Source organism: Pecten maximus, chromosome 13, assembly GCF_902652985.1.
Source record: "Pecten maximus chromosome 13, xPecMax1.1, whole genome shotgun sequence".
NCBI classification, from domain to species: Eukaryota; Metazoa; Mollusca; class Bivalvia; order Pectinida; family Pectinidae; genus Pecten; species Pecten maximus.
In genome coordinates this window covers 36,223,391-36,244,905 of record NC_047027.1, presented here as the reverse complement: position 1 = coordinate 36,244,905, position 21,515 = coordinate 36,223,391, and the positions used below count along the sequence as shown (strand labels likewise).

Below are 21,515 nucleotides of genomic sequence, written 5' to 3'. Positions count from 1 at the left end.
TATATATTTGCTAAAATAGTGACAAGAGGTTGAACACGCCATCATTGCATACAATATTATACTTAATACGTATATACTAAACATCAATGCTTAAAGGGACTAAATGGTTAGATTTCAATAATTTCTACATGCATTTGATTTCCGGAAAGCTTTGTGATGCTTGAAATTAGATTGTTTATAAAATTATGACACTGTTATGTTATTGTTATGGACACTTTTGAAATGTATAATTAACATAAAGTGCATAACTTTTTACATTATTTTAAATCGTATACCCTTTTTTATATATTATTTAAGTGGAAATCTAGCCATTTAGTCCCTTTAATGACCTTGATTTTTGTATCACTTAATTCCTTCTTTCTTCTTTCCCTTCCTTTCATAATTTTAAACAGTAAGCACGTGACCGCATAGGCTATTAATACATTTCTGGAGGAACTGATTTATGAAAAGGGTAACCTTGTGTCATGTCCGTACCAGATACCAGGATGGAAAGAATTCGATTTCAGCGACATTTGTATTCAGTTATTTCAAAACGTGCAATGCATTGCGATTGATGTTTTTATCATAACGTCTGTAAATCGATATTCTATGTACGTTCACTAAACTAAGAAATCGACACACCCATTTCATCAACGTCATCAACTTAGGAACCCCTTAACGTTAAAGGAACATTGCTTCGTTCGGACATTACAAACGTGCAAAGTTTCAATTAATAAAATCTATGCCTGAATGAGGACTTTATGAGCTTTAGTGCCTACCAGTTATGAAAATAACGCCAAATTGTACAGAAAAATTACTTTTCTTACACTCATACAGCCCGTTTTTGTGGTAAATAGTGTTACTTCGGGTCGAATTGAGATTTTTTAGAATTTAAAACTTGAAGCACCCTGGTTTCCCTTGAGAGTAAAACTGTCGTATCAATGTAAATATGATGATTTATACAACTTAATGGGAAAAATACACATTTCCCATTAAGTTTAATTTTGGTGACATTCACTTAATTCAAACGAAGGAATGTCCCTTTAAGTTTTCTCTAGGAAAGCATTAGAGAAGTTAAGGAAATGTCCCTATAGCTAAGATTGTTTTCTAAATCAAAATAATCTGAGGAAGATTTAAAGTTGAGGGAGTTCCTAAAATTACGGAACGTTGTTGAAAAAAAACAAAAAACAAAAAAAAACAAACAAAAAACAACAAAAAAAACCCCAAAAAACTGCATCATCTTCGAAGAACATGTTACTTCACAGATACACAGAGAATAACATTGAAAAGACGATATGGTCGGATGAAAGAGTTCTCTTTTGCATTTGAAATACGTTTGAATTATTGCAATTCGTTCCAATCATAAAATCCACCCAAATTGACGACTGTGACAAACAATAAATAACTTTGTTAGTCGTCAGATATGTATGCGATTCACGGCACCGAAGTTCACGTCCCTGTGATGAGCACAACAGTTCCATCGATAGAAGGGAGGCAACTCCTTTTCCGTATCACCCAGTCACTGTCGTACGTTCAAAAGACTATAGGCACCGGCTTCTGGTAGTATTTATAGAAAACACATACACACACATATATATATTGTAGAAATAATAAAAAACACAAACCAGAAAATCACAAGCGCGTTTAATGCTTAAAGTGATTATTACTTTGTCAAATGTTAAAATCACGTTTAATATTAAGATGATTCTTACTTAATCTGCTTGTACAATCCCCTTGACGCCAGCTACACCACTGGGTAAATTGTTTCAAACAATGGAGTGGTTTTGAATTCGTTAAATTCTGGAGCTACAAGATAACGAGAATTTAAATTTCAAACCTGTACCTTAAAATAGAACGTGCCGTCCCGGAAAACGACCTTCAGAAAAAAAATACAAATAGTCGATACAAATATGTTGACAAATAAAAGATGGGGGATATATAGTGACTTAAAACGACTAATTCCCAAGACGACATTACGACACCGACACCAGTTTCTGTTTATTTAAATCTATTTGATCCAGTTACATTGATACACCATTTATATAATACACACCTGTAACTAAAAATAGAACATATACTGTCCTTTACCCGGAAGACTATCTCAAGTTCCGAGAAGTATCGCCGCCATATTGACAGACAGCAGCTAACCTTGTCGACATGGCGGTCCAGACACCAGTTCCTGGGTGTCCCCGCCATAAAGGGATGGGGTTTATTTATGTGTGTAAATCGTGTGAGGACGAGTTAATTTGTATGGACTGTGTTACAGAAAGTCACAACGGTCACAAGATTGGTAAACTGACTGATTACGTGGCGGACCAGGAACGGGAAATACAGCAGTATGTTGACAAGCTTTCCAGAACCGACATTCCTAAAATCAAGGAGGATATTCGTAAAAGTGAAACAAATGATGGAGGATATCAGAAAGTTATCAGTGACATTAAACGTCAGGGGAAACAGATGAAAGACAACATCGATAACGCCATTGAATTGTTAGTGAAGATGTATACCGAGCTAGAGAAACTGAATAAAACTGTTTCCGAGAAAAATAAAACTGCACTAACCAAACATCTGAGGGAGGACCTGGAGCCAAAACTGGACAGATGCCAGCAGGTACTGACATCCGGTACAACCGTTGACGTCACTACATTAGCGCGGGAAATCAGGAATACCTCAATTGACCCTCCCTCTCCTCAATGTTTGCAGACAGTGGAGTTCAAACCCGGGACCATCTCCACCGAACTTCTGGGACGTATGATTGGTAAGGTACTCGTCAACGGAGAAGATCAGTCGTACAAACCGATTCCGACACCTGTGGTTCTGTCCGAGTTTAATACGTCGTTTCCTTACGATGTATGTCGTACATGTCTTACTGGTGACGAGGCATGGTTCTCGTACTGGGACGCTGAAACAGTGTATCGGGTTGACATAAAAGGCAGTGTGAAGGAGACTATCGAGTGTAAGGTCAAAGTCGATTCGATCTTTGTATCCCCGACAACGGGTAGGGTGTGGTTCTGTGTGATAGATGACCGAAGTATCCGGGAAATCACGACGGGTGGTGACGTCGTTACACACTTTAACGTTAACAACACACCACGTTATCTGTGTATCACTAGTGATGACAGGGTGGTGGTGGGGATGTTGGGAGGAATACAACTGTACACTACAGACGGCCGGGCAGTGACAGCTGGAGTGGGCGGTCCTTGTCGACAGGTAGCAGTAGTTCCTGATCACATGGCGTCTAGTTCTCTGACCGGGGATGTAGCTGCTGTTGATAGTGACGGTGTAAGTTATGATGACTACATCGCTGGTAAGACACCAGACAAACAGCCTCACGTCATCGTGATGGATAAACAACTAAACCTGAAGTTTCGCTGTAAAGACATTGGTACAACCACATCAAACGGAAGTTTCAGTCAGTCATCAAAGTTTTACCCGTACGATGTTTGTTTTGATGGAGCTGGTGATATCCTCGTAGCGGAATGTTTCACCAAGTCGGTACTGCTGATTGACGGTAATACTGGACGCTGTATGAGGACTGTTTATACATCCGATGGAAGGGAACCATGGTGTATCAGTCTACACGAGGACGGTACCCTCTGGGTCGGACACCCGGACAGAAGAACGAAAATACTCAATTACAAATAGACATAAGACAGATATCCCTGTGTTGAACAATGCACAGTGTCCTTCAAATGCTGTGGATACGTGTACACGTGTATGTGTTTTATTTGAATAATATCTTGTTCTAAATTGACGATTTCTTTAAACATTTGATTTCAAAATTGTACAAATGATAAGTTACTGATTGGTTTACCAGTTTATAATATGTACTTTTAACAATATATTGAATTGTTAATATATAGTCATCTCATTGAAAAAGAAAAAAAGAAATATTGTCAACTTCAAAAATAGATTAGGAAAAAATCTAACCAGATAGCTAGTTTTAGGACTGTCACAACCAATTCTGCTAATCAGCTTCCGTTTTTTGGGAACCGCGTCCCTAAGGAAAATGGGTTTTTGGGATGTTAGCTGAGTAATTAACATATATAATATGCACTTAAATGTTACTTATTTCATTGGCTAAATTTTTTATTGATATAAATGAGATAATTAAGTCATAATTTGTTTAACCATGCATTATTATTAATAATGTGTTTGTATTCATATTCTCTGCACTGTACTGTTTACGAGAATAAACAATTGTCATTATATACCGGAATAAAGAGTAATTTGTCTTTAAATTTAAAAATATGTAATTATGTATACACTCCTACTAAAATTAGAATAACATAGGACTACAGGCGGAAAAGCGGAAATTTTCAGGGTGAGAGTTACTGGTGTAAAAGGAGCGGATTTCCACCCCAAGCCGACACCTTTAAATATTATACCCAGGTTCACTGGCAAATATATACACAAACTTCAGATATATAAGTTCATGTAGTTTTATTAAGACAACACTATGTAAAAAAAAATTTAAATACAAACATAGGGGAAAAATTATCCAACTCTGTCACGCACTCCAACACACATACTATATGACAACATGACAGGAGTGTTTAGTGAACTATCGGCTACGTGGCCCTACTCCTATAAAATACGTCTTCACAGTACACGGCAATACTCCTATGTAATAGACGACGGTATCATAACCTACACAGCTAATTCATAGTCTAAATTTACTGACGACTACATGACTGACATGAAACCTACATCTATGACTGTGACTGGTAAACTATTCTATTCTCTATACCCTAACAATTATTTGAAGCAATTATTTGAAGTGGGGGATGTTCCTGTTTGTATGTTGACTGGGTAAGCTGACTAGTCAAGCTTGTCTCTATTGTGTACCCCGATGAAACTAAAAACTGTAGCTCTAGCATTTTAGCGTGCCAACCACATCTTAATTTTAGCATGTATTCTATTGAATATTCCAGTGAATGGCGTTTCAAATTGTTAAATTTAAAAAAATGTGTACATACGTATATATCAAATGTATGATAGTGTTTTGTGTTGTCAGGAAAAGAGCACTACAAAAAAGACATGATCATAAACAGGAATAGTTAAAAATGCGGTCTACTCATTTATGATTTAATATAGCCAAATCAGTAACCAAAGTATATTATACTTGAAGACAAAAACATCTAAATGTGTATGTACACTTACTTTACACAAAATATCGGATACTGCCCGATCACCTGTTTAGCAACCTGACGACCAATGGGCCAGGCCCAAGTAAACTCCAATATTTCGTTTCAAGGCATACGATAGGCCTATTTCTTTGCTTTTTCTAGAAACCGATACTTTCAGGCAAAAAGCAATGTACCATTTCGATAATGATAATCTGTACCTAGCAAAACAACAATAATGATTACAGGGTGTAATGAAAATATCAATTACAGTATTTACTATCGGTAAGCTCCGCCTCTACATACATCTATTTGACTAGAATAATTATTTCTACTTTATTACAAAACCTATCATGATCTCCGGATAAAATAATGTTCTGCTAATCTGTGTATTTTTCGTTTTGAAATTCAAATAACTTTCTTTCTTTCTTTCTTTCTTTCTTTACAGCTGTACTTTACTAATGGTTGAGACATGTAACATTGAAGCAGTACGGATTATTTGAAATATCTTAATTACGGATGAAGTAATAAATAATTATAATAAATTGACCCCTTCCCATGGGATTTTGACAGAGTCAGGATTCATTAAATCAAAGTTGATCACTATTAATTTGTATCCAGGGAACGTATGTGGTATTTATATGGTATGTTTGTTTGTACTATCAGTAACAGATCAGGTAAATATGGTGGATACGTGATTTCGAATCAAATCAAATTGTTTACGTCGGTACATAGTTAAACAATTCGTGAGCTATAAAACCCGATTTCAACCGTGTGTCTTACTATATGGAAATAAAGATGTATCCGTGGAAGATAATGCAACAAACAGACTCGGACTCTCTCCCTCTCTCTCTCACACAAAATTATTACATGTTGACAATGTGTTAAGTTCGTGGAAAAAGAGGAGCGGATAATGAAGGATAAGGAGAGATCAAATCAAGGCACGAGATGTGATAAAGAAACTAAATACAAGCAAATTAAACCTGATCTTCATATTCTCGTGTGTCTGTGCGTGCGTGTGTCCATACTCGCTCCACATTCTTGTGGGGATGAGTGAACATTTCATTCCACAAAACCTCGCTGCGAATGTTTGCTTATATTTACTTATCTTTTTTTTTAGTCTACAGCACCCCTATCCTATCAACTTGTACACACAAATTAATCAAATCTGGCCATATGATCCGTCTGTCCAAGATGACAAAGTTTTCGTCCGGTAAAATATCTCGGTCAATATAGCAGCGCTATGTAGGAATGCTTTCAGGCAACGAAACTGATGTTCGGTGAATTCATAAATTTCTGTTTTCAGAGAGTTAGATGTTAGAACTAGTTGTTGCTTATTATTTTTGTTTTTAATTTGTAATTATTCTGTGGGTCATGGTTACATTTATTTATAAAGTGAAAATAGCTCAAAAATTGTGTTACGCTCAATCGATCCTCATTGTCACGTGACTATGTGACAATTTGTTTTCACTTAAATGTAAATGTGTTGGTGTTGAACTAAATCGATGTAAATAAAATGGATTATTTTGAAATATCTTTGTGTTCGTTTATGTTACATTCTTACCGTGAATTTTGACCTAAATACAGTACTTCTGACCTCTGACACTGAAACATTGACCTTTGACACCCCTCATGAATTAATTACCCCTTTTTCTACTCGTAAACTTCGTCTTGAAAACATAACAAAAATTAATTCAACCACTGGGTTTAAGGGTAAAACAAGTTGATGAAACATTTTAAACATGAAATATCTTTAAAAAAGATAAACGGCATAGTTTTAATCCTGGTGATTACAATATAAAACTACTGGTGAAATAGATTAACGAACTATAATGCGTTTCAGCACGGATAACAAAATTATATCAGTTTGAATCATTTTTGGTGATAATAAGACTGCATTTGAATCAGGAATATAATTTACATGTATTAATGTGTCATTTGAAAAGATGCATCCACTTATTCAGCTTGCATTTAATCTTAACTTTGTTCCGTTTTTAACTGCATATCTGCATTTTGCATTTACCACTACGTTGACCAATCACATACTTCATCTTGCCCAGTAACGCCACCTGCCGCGTCATATCCGGGGCCAAAAGAATATTATACGGCTATGCCGATAAGTTAGCCGAACAATATATCTGAAGGAGTGCTACCGCACTATCTCGGCCAAATCTGTCAAAGCTTGGAATCAAATAGACGAGGAAAAGACGGTGTCCACAGATATGACAAAGGAACACTGTCGAAAAAAATCCCAGTTCTGAGCCGAGAGTAATGTCCCCTTAGACGAAGTCCCCTTTAACCTTTAAATTTAAGAGTTAGGATGTCTATAAGAGAGGCTTGTCGGAAGTTGCCGTGTTGCTACCTTTTGACACAGTGAACACATATCTCCAATGTTATTCCTCGGGTAATAGTTTATCTGAGCAGACTCCGTACAATTTAATTTAAACATATATATTTGCTAAAATAGTGACAAGAGGTTGAACACGCCATCATTGCATACAATATTATACTTAATACGTATATACTAAACATCAATGCTTAAAGGGACTAAATGGTTAGATTTCAATAATTTCTACATGCATTTGATTTCCGGAAAGCTTTGTGATGCTTGAAATTAGATTGTTTATAAAATTATGACACTGTTATGTTATTGTTATGGACACTTTTGAAATGTATAATTAACATAAAGTGCATAACTTTTTACATTATTTTAAATCGTATACCCTTTTTTATATATTATTTAAGTGGAAATCTAGCCATTTAGTCCCTTTAATGACCTTGATTTTTGTATCACTTAATTCCTTCTTTCTTCTTTCCCTTCCTTTCATAATTTTAAACAGTAAGCACGTGACCGCATAGGCTATTAATACATTTCTGGAGGAACTGATTTATGAAAAGGGTAACCTTGTGTCATGTCCGTACCAGATACCAGGATGGAAAGAATTCGATTTCAGCGACATTTGTATTCAGTTATTTCAAAACGTGCAATGCATTGCGATTGATGTTTTTATCATAACGTCTGTAAATCGATATTCTATGTGCGTTCACTAAACTAAGAAATCGACACACCCATTTCATCAACGTCATCAACTTAGGAACCCCTTAACGTTAAAGGAACATTGCTTCGTTCGGACATTACAAACGTGCAAAGTTTCAATTAATAAAATCTATGCCTGAATGAGGACTTTATGAGCTTTAGTGCCTACCAGTTATGAAAATAACGCCAAATTGTACAGAAAAATTACTTTTCTTACACTCATACAGCCCGTTTTTGTGGTAAATAGTGTTACTTCGGGTCGAATTGAGATTTTTTAGAATTTAAAACTTGAAGCACCCTGGTTTCCCTTGAGAGTAAAACTGTCGTATCAATGTAAATATGATGATTTATACAACTTAATGGGAAAAATACACATTTCCCATTAAGTTTAATTTTGGTGACATTCACTTAATTCAAACGAAGGAATGTCCCTTTAAGTTTTCTCTAGGAAAGCATTAGAGAAGTTAAGGAAATGTCCCTATAGCTAAGATTGTTTTCTAAATCAAAATAATCTGAGGAAGATTTAAAGTTGAGGGAGTTCCTAAAATTACGGAACGTTGTTGAAACCAAAAAAACCCCAAAAAACAACAAAAAAAACCCCAAAAAACTGCATCATCTTCGAAGAACATGTTACTTCACAGATACACAGAGAATAACATTGAAAAGACGATATGGTCGGATGAAAGAGTTCTCTTTTGCATTTGAAATACGTTTGAATTATTGCAATTCGTTCCAATCATAAAATCCACCCAAATTGACGATTGTGACAAACAATAAATAACTTTGTTAGTCGTCAGATATGTATGCGATTCACGGCACCGAAGTTCACGTCCCTGTGATGAGCACAACAGATCCATCGATAGAAGGGAGGCAACTCCATTTCCGTATCACCCAGTCACTGTCGTACGTTCAAAAGACTATAGGCACCGGCTTCTGGTAGTATTTATAGAAAACACATACACACACATATATATATTGTAGAAATAATAAAAAACACAAACCAGAAAATCACAAGCGCTTTAATGTTTAAAGTGATTATTACTTTGTCAAATGTTAAAATCACGTTTAATATTAAGATGATTCTTACTTAATCTGCTTGTACAATCCCCTTGACGCCAGCTACACCACTGGGTAAATTGTTTCAAACAATGGAGTGGTTTTGAATTCGTTAATTCTGGAGCTACAAGATAACGAGAATTTAAATTTCAAACCTGTACCTTAAAATAGAACGTGCCGTCCCGGAAAACGACCTTCAGAAAAAAAATACAAATAGTCGATATAAATATGTTGACAAATAAAAGATGGGGGATATATAGTGACTTAAAACGACTAATTCCCAAGACGACATTACGACACCGACACCAGTTTCTGTTTATTTAAATCTATTTGATCCAGTTACATTGATACACCATTTATATAATACACACCTGTAACTAAAAATAGAACATATACTGTCCTTTACCCGGAAGACTATCTCAAGTTCCGAGAAGTATCGCCGCCATATTGACAGACAGCAGCTAACCTTGTCGACATGGCGGCCCAGACACCAGTTCCTGGGTGTCCCCGCCATAAAGGGATGGGGTTTATTTATGTGTGTTTATCGTGTGAGGACGAGTTAATTTGTATGGACTGTGTTACAGACAGTCACTTCGGTCACAAGATGGGTAAACTGACTGATTACGTGGCGGACCAGAAACGGGAAATACAGCAGTATGTTGACAAGCTTTCCAAATCCGACATTCCTAAAATCAAGGAGGATATTCGTAAAAGTGAAACAAACGGTGGAGGATATCAGAAAGTTATCAGTGACATTAAACATCAGGGGAAACAGATGAAAGACACCATCGATAATGCCATTGAGTTGTTAGTGAAGATGTGTACCGAGCTAGAGAAACTGAATAGAAGTGTTTCCGAGAAAAACAGAACTGCACTAACCAAACATCTGAGGGAGGACCTGGAACCAAAACTGGACAGATGCCAGCAGGTACTGACATCCGGTACAACCGTTGCCGTCACTACATTAGCGCGGGAAATCAGGAATACCTCAATTGACCCTCCCTTTCCTCGACGTTTGCAGACTTTGGAGTTCAAACCCGGGACCATCTCCACCGAACTTCTGGAACGCATGCTTGGTAAGGTACTCGTCGACGGAGAAGATCAGTCGTACAAACCGATTCCGAAACCTGTGGTGTTGTCCGAGTTTAAGACGTCGTTTCTTTACGATGTATGTCGTACATGTCTTACTGGTGACGAGGCATGGTTATCGTACTGGGACGCTGAAAGCGTGTATCGGGTTGACATAAAAGGCAGTGTTAAGGAGACTATCGAGTGTAAGGTCAAAGTCAGTTCGATCTCTGTATCCCCGACCACGGGTAGGGTGTGGTTCTGTGTGTGTGATGACCGAAGTATCCGGGAAATCACGACGGGTGGTGACGTTGTTACACGCTTTAACGTTAACAACACACCAGGTTCTCTGTGTATCACTAGTGATGACATGGTGATAGTGGGGATGTTGGGAGGAATACAACTGTACACTACAGACGGCCGGGCAGTGTCAGCTGGAGCGGGCCGTCCTTGTCGACAGGTGGCAGACTGGCCACATAACATGGTGTCTAGTTCTCTGACCGGGGATGTAGCTGTTGTTGATAGTGACGGTGTAGGTTATGATGACTACATCGCTGGTAAGACACCAGACAAACAGCCTCACGTCATCGTGATGGATAAACACCTAAACCTGAAGTTTCGCTGTAAAGACCTTGGTACAACCACATCAAACAGAAGTTCCAGTCAGTCATCAAAGTTTAACCCGTGCGATGTTTGTTTTGATGGAGCTGGTGATATCCTCGTAGCGGAATGTGTCACCAAGTCGGTACTACTGATTGACGGGAATACTGGACGCTGTATGAGGACTGTTTATACATCCGATGGAAGTGTACCATGGTGTATCAGTCTACTCGAGGACGGTACCCTCTGGGTCGGACACAGGGACGATAGAACGAAAATACTCAAATATAAATAGACATAAGACAGATATCCCTGTGTTGAACAATGCACAGTGTCCTTCAAATGCTGTGGATACGTGTACACGTGTATGTGTTTTATTTGAATAATATCTTGTTCTAAATTGACGATTTCTTTAAACATTTGATTTCAAAATTGTACAAATGATAAGTTACTGATTGGTTTACCAGTTTATAATATGTACTTTTAACAATATATTGAATTGTTAATATATAGTCATCTCATTGAAAAAGAAAAAAAGAAATATTGTCAACTTCAAAAATAGATTAGGAAAAAATCTAACTAGATAGCTAGTTTTAGGACTGTCACAACCAATTCTGCTAATCAGCTTCCGTTTTTTGGGAACCGCGTCCCTAAGGAAAATGGGTTTTTGGGATGTTAGCTGAGTAATTAACATATATAATATGCACTTAAATGTTACTGATTTCATTGGCTAAATCTATTATTGATATAAATGAGATAATTAAGTCATAATTTGTTTAACCATGCATTATTATTAATAATGTGTTTGTATTCATATTCTCTGCACTGTACTGTTTACGAGAATAAACAATTGCCATTATATACCGGAATAAAGAGTAATTTGTCTTTAAATTTAAAAATATGTAATTATGTATACACTCCCACTAAAATTAGAATAACATAGGACTACAGGCGAAAAAGCGGAAATTTTCAGGGTGAGAGTTACTGGTGTAAAAGGAGCGGATTTCCACCCCAAGCCGACACCTTTAAATATTATACCCAGGTTCACTGGCAAATATATACACAAACTTCAGATATATAAGTTCATGTAGTTTTATTAAGACAACACTATGTAAAAAAAATTTAAATACAAACATAGGGGAAAAATTATCCAACTCTGTCACGCACTCCAACACACATACTATATGACAACATGACAGGAGTGTTTAGTGAACTATCGGCTACGTGGCCCTACTCCTATAAAATACGTCTTCACAGTACACGGCAATACTCCTATGTAATAGACGACGGTATCATAACCTACACAGCTAATTCATAGTCTAAATTTACTGACGACTACATGACTGACATGAAACCTACATCTATGACTGTGACTGGTAAACTATTTTATTCTCTATACCCTAACAATTATTTGAAGTGGGGGATGTTCCTGTTTGTATGTTGACTGGGTAAGCTGACTAGTCAAGCTTGTCTCTATATATGTTGTGTATTGTGTACCCCGATGAAACTAAAAACTGTAGCTCTAGCATTTTAGCGTGCCAACCACATCTTAATTTTAGCATGTATTCTATTGAATATTCCAGTGAATGGCGTTTCAAATTGTTAAATTTAAAAAAATGTGTACATACGTATATATCAAATGTATGATAGTGTTTTGTATTGTCAGAAAAGAGCATTACAAAAAAGCCATGATCATAAACAGGAATAGTTAAAAATGCGGTCTACTCATTTATGATTTAATATAGCCAAATCAGTAACCAAAGTATATTATACTTGAAGACAAAAACATCTAAATGTGTATGTACACTTACTTTACACAAAATATCGGATACTGCCCGATCACCTGTTTAGCAACCTGACGACCAATAGGCCAGGCCTAAGTAAACTCCAATATTTCGTTTCAAGGCATACGATAGGCCTATTTCTTTGCTTTTTCTAGAAACCGATACTTTCAGGCAAAAAGCAATGTACCATTTCGATAATGATAATCTGTACCTAGCAAAACAACAATAATGATTACAGGGTGTAATGAAAATATCAATTACAGTATTTACTATCGGTAAGCTCCGCCTCTACATACATCTATTTGACTAGAATAATTATTTCTACTTTATTACAAAACCTATCATGATCTCCGGATAAAATAATGTTCTGCTAATCTGTGTATTTTTCGTTTTGAAATTCAAATAACTTTCTTTCTTTCTTTCTTTCTTTCTTTCTTTACAGCTGTACTTTACTAATGGTTGAGACATGTAACATTGAAGCAGTACGGATTATTTGAAATATCTTAATTACGGATGAAGTAATAAATAATTATAATAAATTGACCCCTTCCCATGGGATTTTGACAGAGTCAGGATTCATTAAATCAAAGTTGATCACTATTAATTTGTATCCAGGGAACGTATGTGGTATTTATATGGTATGTTTGTTTGTACTATCAGTAACAGATCAGGTAAATATGGTGGATACGTGATTTCGAATCAAATCAAATTGTTTACGTCGGTACATAGTTAAACAATTCGTGAGCTATAAAACCCGATTTCAACCGTGTGTCTTACTATATGGAAATAAAGATGTATCCGTGGAAGATAATGCAACAAACAGACTCTGACTCTCTCCCTCTCTCTCTCACACAAAATTATTACATGTTGACAATGTGTTAAGTTCGTGGAAAAAGAGGAGCGGATAATGAAGGATAAGGAGAGATCAAATCAAGGCACAGGATGTGATAAAGAAACTAAATACAAGCAAATTAAGCCTGATCTTCATATTCTCGTGTGTCTGTGCGTGCGTGTGTCCATACTCGCTCCACATTCTTGTGGGGATGAGTGAACATTTCATTCCACAAAACCTCGCTGCGAATGTTTGCTTATATTTACTTATCTTTTTTTTTTAGTCTACAGCACCCCTATCCTATCAACTTGTACACAAAAATTAATCAAATCTGGCCATATGATCCGTCTGTCCAAGATGACAAAGTTTTCGTCCGGTAAAATATCTCGGTCAATATAGCAGCGCTATGTAGGAATGCTTTCAGGCAACGAAACTGATGTTCGGTGAATTCATCAATTTCTGTTTTCAGAGAGTTAGATGTTAGAACAAGTTGTTGCTTATTATTTTTGTTTTTAATTTGTAATTATTCTGTGGGTCATGGTTACATTTATTTATAAAGTGAAAATAGCTCAAAAATTGTGTTACGCTCAATCGATCCTCATTGTCACGTGACTATGTGACAATTTGTTTTCATTCAAATGTAAATGTGTTGGTGTTGAACTAAATCGATGTAAATAAAATGGATTATTTTGAAATATCTTTGTGTTCGTTTATGTTACATTCTTACCGTGAATTTTGACCTAAATACAGTACTTCTGACCTCTGACACTGAAACATTGACCTTTGACACCCCTCATGAATTAATTACCCCTTTTTCTACTCGTAAACTTCGTCCTGAAAACATAACAAAAATTAATTCAACCACTGGGTTTAAGGGTAAAACAAGTTGATGAAACATTTTAAACATGAAATATCTTTAAAAAAGATAAACGGCATAGTTTTAATCCTGGTGATTACAATACAAAACTACTGGTGAAATAGATTAACGAACTATAATGCGTTTCAGCACGGATAACAAAATTATATCAGTTTGAATCATTTTTGGTGATAATAAGACTGCATTTGAATCAGGAATATAATTTACATGTATTAATGTGTCATTTGAAAAGATGCATCCACTTATTCAGCTTGCATTTAATCTTAACTTTGTTCCGTTTTTAACTGCATATCTGCATTTTGCATTTACCACTACGTTGACCAATCACATACTTCATCTTGCCCAGTAACGCCACCTGCCGCGTCATATCCGGGGCCAAAAGAATATTATACGGCTATGCCGATAAGTAAGCCGAACAATATATCTGAAGGAGTGCTACCGCACTATCTCGGCCAAATCTGTCAAAGCTTGGAATCAAATAGACGAGGAAAAGACGGTGTCCACAGATATGACAAAGGAACACTGTCGAAAAAAATTCCAGTTCTGAGCCGAGAGTAATGTCCCCTTAGACGAAGTCCCCTTTAACCTTTAAATTTAAGAGTTAGGATGTCTATAAGAGAGGCTTGTCGGAAGTTGCCGTGTTGCTACCTTTTGACACAGTGAACACATATCTCCAATGTTATTCCTCGGGTAATAGTTTATCTGAGCAGACAATTTAATTTAAACATATATATTTGCTAAAATAGTGACAAGAGGTTGAACACGCCATCATTGCATACAATATTATACTTAATACGTATATACTAAACATCAATGCTTAAAGGGACTAAATGGTTAGATTTCAATAATTTCTACATGCATTTGATTTCCGGAAAGCTTTGTGATGCTTGAAATTAGATTGTTTATAAAATTATGACACTTTTATGTTATTGTTATGGACACTTTTGAAATGTATAATTAACATAAAGTGCATAACTTTTTACATTATTTCAAATCGTATACCCTTTTTTATATATTATTTAAGTGGAAATCTAGCCATTTAGTCCCTTTAATGACCTTGATTTTTGTATCACTTAATTCCTTCTTTCTTCTTTCCCTTCCTTTCATAATTTTAAACAGTAAGCACGTGACCGCATAGGCTATTAATACATTTCTGGAGGAACTGATTTATGAAAAGGGTAACCTTGTGTCATGTCCGTACCAGATACCAGGATGGAAAGAATTCGATTTCAGCGACATTTGTATTCAGTTATTTCAAAACGTGCAATGCATTGCGATTGATGTTTTTATCATAACGTCTGTAAATCGATATTCTATGTACGTTCACTAAACTAAGAAATCGACACACCCATTTCATCAACGTCATCAACTTAGGAACCCCTTAACGTTAAAGGAACATTGCTTCGTTCGGACATTACAAACGTGCAAAGTTTCAATTAATAAAATCTATGCCTGAATGAGGACTTTATGAGCTTTAGTGCCTACCAGTTATGAAAATAACGCCAAATTGTACAGAAAAATTACTTTTCTTACACTCATACAGCCCGTTTTTGTGGTAAATAGTGTTACTTCAGGTCGAATTGAGATTTTTTAGAATTTAAAACTTGAAGCACCCTGGTTTCCCTTGAGAGTAAAACTGTCGTATCAATGTAAATATGATGATTTATACAACTTAATGGGAAAAATACACATTTCCCATTAAGTTTAATTTTGGTGACATTCACTTAATTCAAACGAAGGAATGTCCCTTTAAGTTTTCTCTAGGAAAGCATTAGAGAAGTTAAGGAAATGTCCCTATACCTAAGATTGTTTTCTAAATCAAAATAATCTGAGGAAGATTTAAAGTTGAGGGAGTTCCTAAAATTACGGAACGTTGTTGAAACAAAAAAAACAAAAACAAAAACCAGAAAACAAAAAACAAAAAAAAAAAAAAAAAAATGCATCATCTTCGAAGAACATGTTACTTCACAGATACACAGAGAATAACATTGAAAAGACGATATGGTCGGATGAAAGAGTTCTCTTTTGCATTTGAAATACGTTTGAATTATTGCAATTCGTTCTAATCATAAAATCCACCCAAATTGACGATTGTGACAAACAATAAATAACTTTGTTAGTCGTCAGATATGTATGCGATTCACGGCACCGAAGTTCACGTCCCTGTGATGAGCACAACAGTTCCATCGATAGAAGGGAGGCAACTCCATTTCCGTATCACCCAGTCACTGTCGTACGTTCAAAAGACTACAGGCACCGGCTTCTGGTAGTATTTATAGAAAACACATACACACACATATATATATTGTAGAAATAATAAAAAACACAAACCAGAAAATCACAAGCGCTTTCACACAGTGATGACGTCACAAATATACTCTTTCATTACACCTGTTCAAAGAACTTGCTCTCAAAGCATGTGAAAGCGCTTGTGGTTTTCTGGTTTGTGTTTTTTTATTATTTCTACAATATATATATGTGTGTGTATATGTTTGTGTTTTCTATAAATACTACCAGAAGCCGGTGCCTGTTAATTATTGATAACTCAGCACACCGGAAGTGGTTATCTCGACTGTATAGTGCCATCGGTACGTCACAAATCGTGACAAAGTCTGTCGTGGCAGTCTGATCGTGACGAGGCACGAGTCTGTAGTACTGAGCGCTGCATCGTCAGTTCATTGAGGTCACGTGCTGTTTGATTACAAAGTGTGAGTGATGTGTTCCGAATGTCTGTTTACACCGGTAATGCTTCATACTCGGTGTCCTCTAAAATCTACCTTTAATAATGAATTACATTTCGTTCTTTGTTTTATTTTCCACTGAAACAGAAATTCCTCTTAATGTGATTGCAACGTTACTGGTAATGGCAATTTGAATAATTACATGAGCGAGCTTGAATAAAAAAATTTCAACCATAAATATTTCCGGACTGGATACATACAGGAAGGAATGTCCAGACGAGCATGAAAAACAATGAACAGAAACATAACTGATTACATCAAAACATGGTACATCTCCACATCATCACTCTATATTTTGTCCTGAAAACAAAACACATATAATTTCAACGTTTTCTTATGGACCAGATGGTTTGATATGGCTAGGGTTAATTTAACACTGCTTCAGCTCTATACTTGTTTTTGAAAGGTGCTAATATATTGTGTCCTGCAATGGAGATTCCCATTTCACTCTCTATTATACACACATGTACATTTAAATTTAAGACTACAATATATCATGATTACACAATTGATGTGTTTAATAAACCTCATCTGCTATATGATGACTTTTGTTTATGCCGATTTATTTTCACGACTCCCTTTCTCTAGAACATATCCTCACTTTTGACCCCTAACAACGCTGACGAGACCTAGGACAAAGTGGCTCTAGTAGGATTATATACACACATGATTCGCCATATACTGCATCTGTTGTTAAAATCACGTTTAATGTAAAGGTGATTCTTACTTTATGTCAAATGTTAAAATCACGTTTATTGTAAAGGTGAATCTTTATATTAAATGTTAAAATCACGTTTAATGTTTAAAGTGATTATTACTTTATGTCAAATGTTAAAATCACGTTTAATGTTTAAAGTGATTATTACTTTATGTCAAATGTTAAAATCACGTTTAATATTAAGATGATTCTTACTTAATCTGCTTGTACAATCCCCTTGACGCCAGCTACACCACTGGGTAAATTGTTTCAAACAATGGAGTGGTTTTGAATTCGTTAAATTCTGGAGCTACAAGATAACGAGAATTTAAATTTCAAACCTGTACCTTAAAATAGAACGTGCCGTCCCGGAAAACGACCTTCAGAAAAAAAATACAAATAGTCGATACAAATATGTTGACAAATAAAAGATGGGGGATATATAGTGACTTAAAACGACTAATTCCCAAGACGACATTACGACACCGACACCAGTTTCTGTTTATTTAAATCTATTTGATCCAGTTACATTGATACACCATTTATATAATACACACCTGTAACTAAAAATAGAACATATACTGTCCTTTACCCGGAAGACTATCTCAAGTCCCGAGAAGTATCGCCGCCATATTGACAGACAGCAGCTAACCTTGTCGACATGGCGGCCCAGACACCAGTTCCTGGGTGTCCCCGCCATAAAGGGATGGGGTTTGTTTATGTGTGTTTATCGTGTGAGGACGAGTTAATTTGTATGGACTGTGTTACAGACAGTCACTTCGGTCACAAGATGGGTAAACTGACTGATTACGTGGCGGACCAGAAACGGGAAATACAGCAGTATGTTGACAAGCTTTCCAAATCCGACATTCCTAAAATCAAGGAGGATATTCGTAAAAGTGAAACAAACGGTGGAGGATATCAGAAAGTTATCAGTGACATTAAACATCAGGGGAAACAGATGAAAGACACCATCGATAATGCCATTGAGTTGTTAGTGAAGATGTGTACCGAGCTAGAGAAACTGAATAGAAGTGTTTCCGAGAAAAACAGATCTGCACTAACCAAACATCTGAGGGAGGACCTGGAACCAAAACTGGACAGATGCCAGCAGGTACTGACATCCGGTACAACCGTTGCCGTCACTACATTAGCGCGGGAAATCAGGAATACCTCAATTGACCCTCCCTTTCCTCGACGTTTGCAGACTTTGGAGTTCAAACCCGGGACCATCTCCACCGAACTTCTGGAACGCATGCTTGGTAAGGTACTCGTCGACGGAGAAGATCAGTCGTACAAACCGATTCCGACACCTGTGGTGTTGTCCGAGTTTACGACGTCGTTTCTTTACGATGTATGTCGTACATGTCTTACTGGTGACGAGGCATGGTTATCGTACTGGGACGCTGAAAGCGTGTATCGGGTTGACATAAAAGGCAGTGTTAAGGAGACGATCGAGTGTAAGGTCAAAGTCAGTTCGATCTCCGTATCCCCGACCACGGGTAGGGTGTGGTTCTGTGTTCGTGATGACCGAAGTATCCGGGAAATCACGACGGGCGGTGACGTTGTTACACGCTTTAACGTTAACAATACACTACGTTCTCTGTGTATCACTAGTGATGACATGGTGGTGGTGGGGATGAAGGGAGGAATACAACTGTACACTACAGACGGCCGGGTAGTGTCAGCTGGAGCGGGCCGTCCTTGTCGACAGGTGGCAGTAGTTCCTCATCACATGACGTCTAGTTCTCTGACCGGGGATGTAGCTGCTGTTGATACTGACGGTGTAGGTTATGATAACTACATCGCTGGTAAGACACCAGACAAACAGCCTCACGTCATCGTGATGGATAAACACCTAAACCTGAAGTTTCTCTGTAAAGCCATTGGTACAACCACATCAAACAGAAGTTCCAGTCAGTCATCAAAGTTTTACCCTGGCGATGTTTGTTTTGATGGAGCTGGTGATATCCTCGTAACGGACTTTGTAACCAAGTCGGTACTACTGATTGACGGGAATACTGGACGCTGTATGAGGACTGTTTATACATCCGATGGAAGGGAACCATGGTATATCAGTCTACTCGAGGACGGTAACCTCTGGGTTAGACACGAGGACGATAGAACGAAAATACTCAAATATAAATAGACATAAGACATATATCCTTGTGTTGAACAATGCACAGTGTCCTTCAAATGCTGTGGATACGTGTACACGTGTATGTGTTTTATTTGAATAATATCTTGTTCTAAATTGACGATTTCTTTAAACATTTGATTTCAAAATTGTACAAATGATAAGTTACTGATTGGTTTACCAGTTTATAATATGTACTTTTATATAGTCATCTCATTGAAAAAGAAAAAAAGAAATATTGTCAACTTCAAAAATAGATTAGGAAAAAATCCAACCAGATAGCTAGGTTTAGGACTGTCACAACCAATTCTGCTAATCAGCTTCCGTTTTTTGGGAACCGCGTCCCTAAGGAAAATGAGTTTTTGGGATGTTAGCTGAGTAATTAACATATATAATATGCACTTAAATGTTACTTATTTCATTGGCTAAATTTATTATTGATATAAAGGAGATAATTAAGTCATAATTTGTTTTACCATGCATTATTATTAATAATGTGTTTGTATTCATATTCTCTGCACTATACTGTTTACGAGAATAAACAATTGTCATTATAAACCGGAATAAAGAGTAATTTGTCATTAAATTTAAAAATATGTAATTATGTATACACTCCTACTAAAATTAGAATAACATAGGACTACAGGCGAAAAAGCGGAAATTTTCAGGGTGAGAGTTACTGGTGTAAAAGGAGCGGATTTCCACCACAAGCCGACACCTTTAAATAGTATACCCAGGTTCACTGGCAAATATACACACAAACTTCAGATATATAAGTTCATGTAGTTTTATTAAGATAACACTGTGTAAAAAAAAAAAAAAAAATACAAACATAGGGGAAAAATTATCCAACTCTGTCACGCACTCCAACACACATACTATATGACAACATGACAGGAGTGTTTAGTGAACTAGCGGCTACGTGGCCCTACTCCTATAAAATACGTCTTCACAGTACACGGCAATACTCCTATGTAATAGACGACGGTATCATAACCTACACAGCTAATTCATAGTCTAAATTTACTGACGACTACATGACTGACATGAAACCTACATCTATGACTGTGACTGGTAAACTATTCTATTCTCTATACCCTAACAATTATTTGAAGCAATTATTTGAAGTGGGGGATGTTCCTGTTTGTATGTTGACTGGGTAAGCTGACTAGTCAAGCTTGTCTCTATGTTGTGTATTGTGTGTGTGTACCTGTCACTGTGACCCTAGTTGTACTCCATCCAACTAAAAAAATGACATCAATGCTTAAATACACATTGGAGGAACCAAAAAGTCAACATGGTAGGTAAAGAAATCAAATTACAAATGTACATGGAATTGAAGTTCAAACTCAGATGGCAAAACAGGATCATCTTGGTTACGTAATACGTCCCATTAGCTATTATAAATACAAAAGCGAGGCTATATTGGAATGCATGCACGTGTTTTACATGTACTTAAGCATTGATGTCATTTTTTTTAGTTTTGTAGCAGGCCGGGTTTTAATTGTAAATAGTTGTATGGTCGCCTTCTAGCTTCCGGCTAGGGGGAATTTCCCTTTAGCTCAGTCGGTAGAGCGGCGG

The 21,515-nt window shown here is 36.6% G+C and overlaps 2 protein-coding genes across 2 annotated transcripts; both read left to right on the top strand.

The window, feature by feature from the left end:
- The first annotated feature begins 2,136 nt into the window (after window positions 1–2,136).
- LOC117340727 lies at window positions 2,137–3,624 on the top strand. The gene has a single exon (XM_033902488.1). The coding sequence runs from the start codon at window positions 2,137–2,139 to the stop codon at window positions 3,622–3,624; it is 1,488 nt and encodes a 495-aa protein (XP_033758379.1).
- A 5,977-nt stretch (window positions 3,625–9,601) lies between these two features.
- On the top strand, window positions 9,602–20,496 carry LOC117341100. Its single transcript, XM_033902934.1, has 2 exons — window positions 9,602–10,726; window positions 19,512–20,496. The coding sequence occupies exons 1-2, from the start codon at window positions 9,674–9,676 to the stop codon at window positions 19,944–19,946; spliced, it is 1,488 nt and encodes a 495-aa protein (XP_033758825.1). The 5' UTR covers window positions 9,602–9,673; the 3' UTR covers window positions 19,947–20,496.
- The last annotated feature ends 1,019 nt before the right edge of the window (window positions 20,497–21,515 follow it).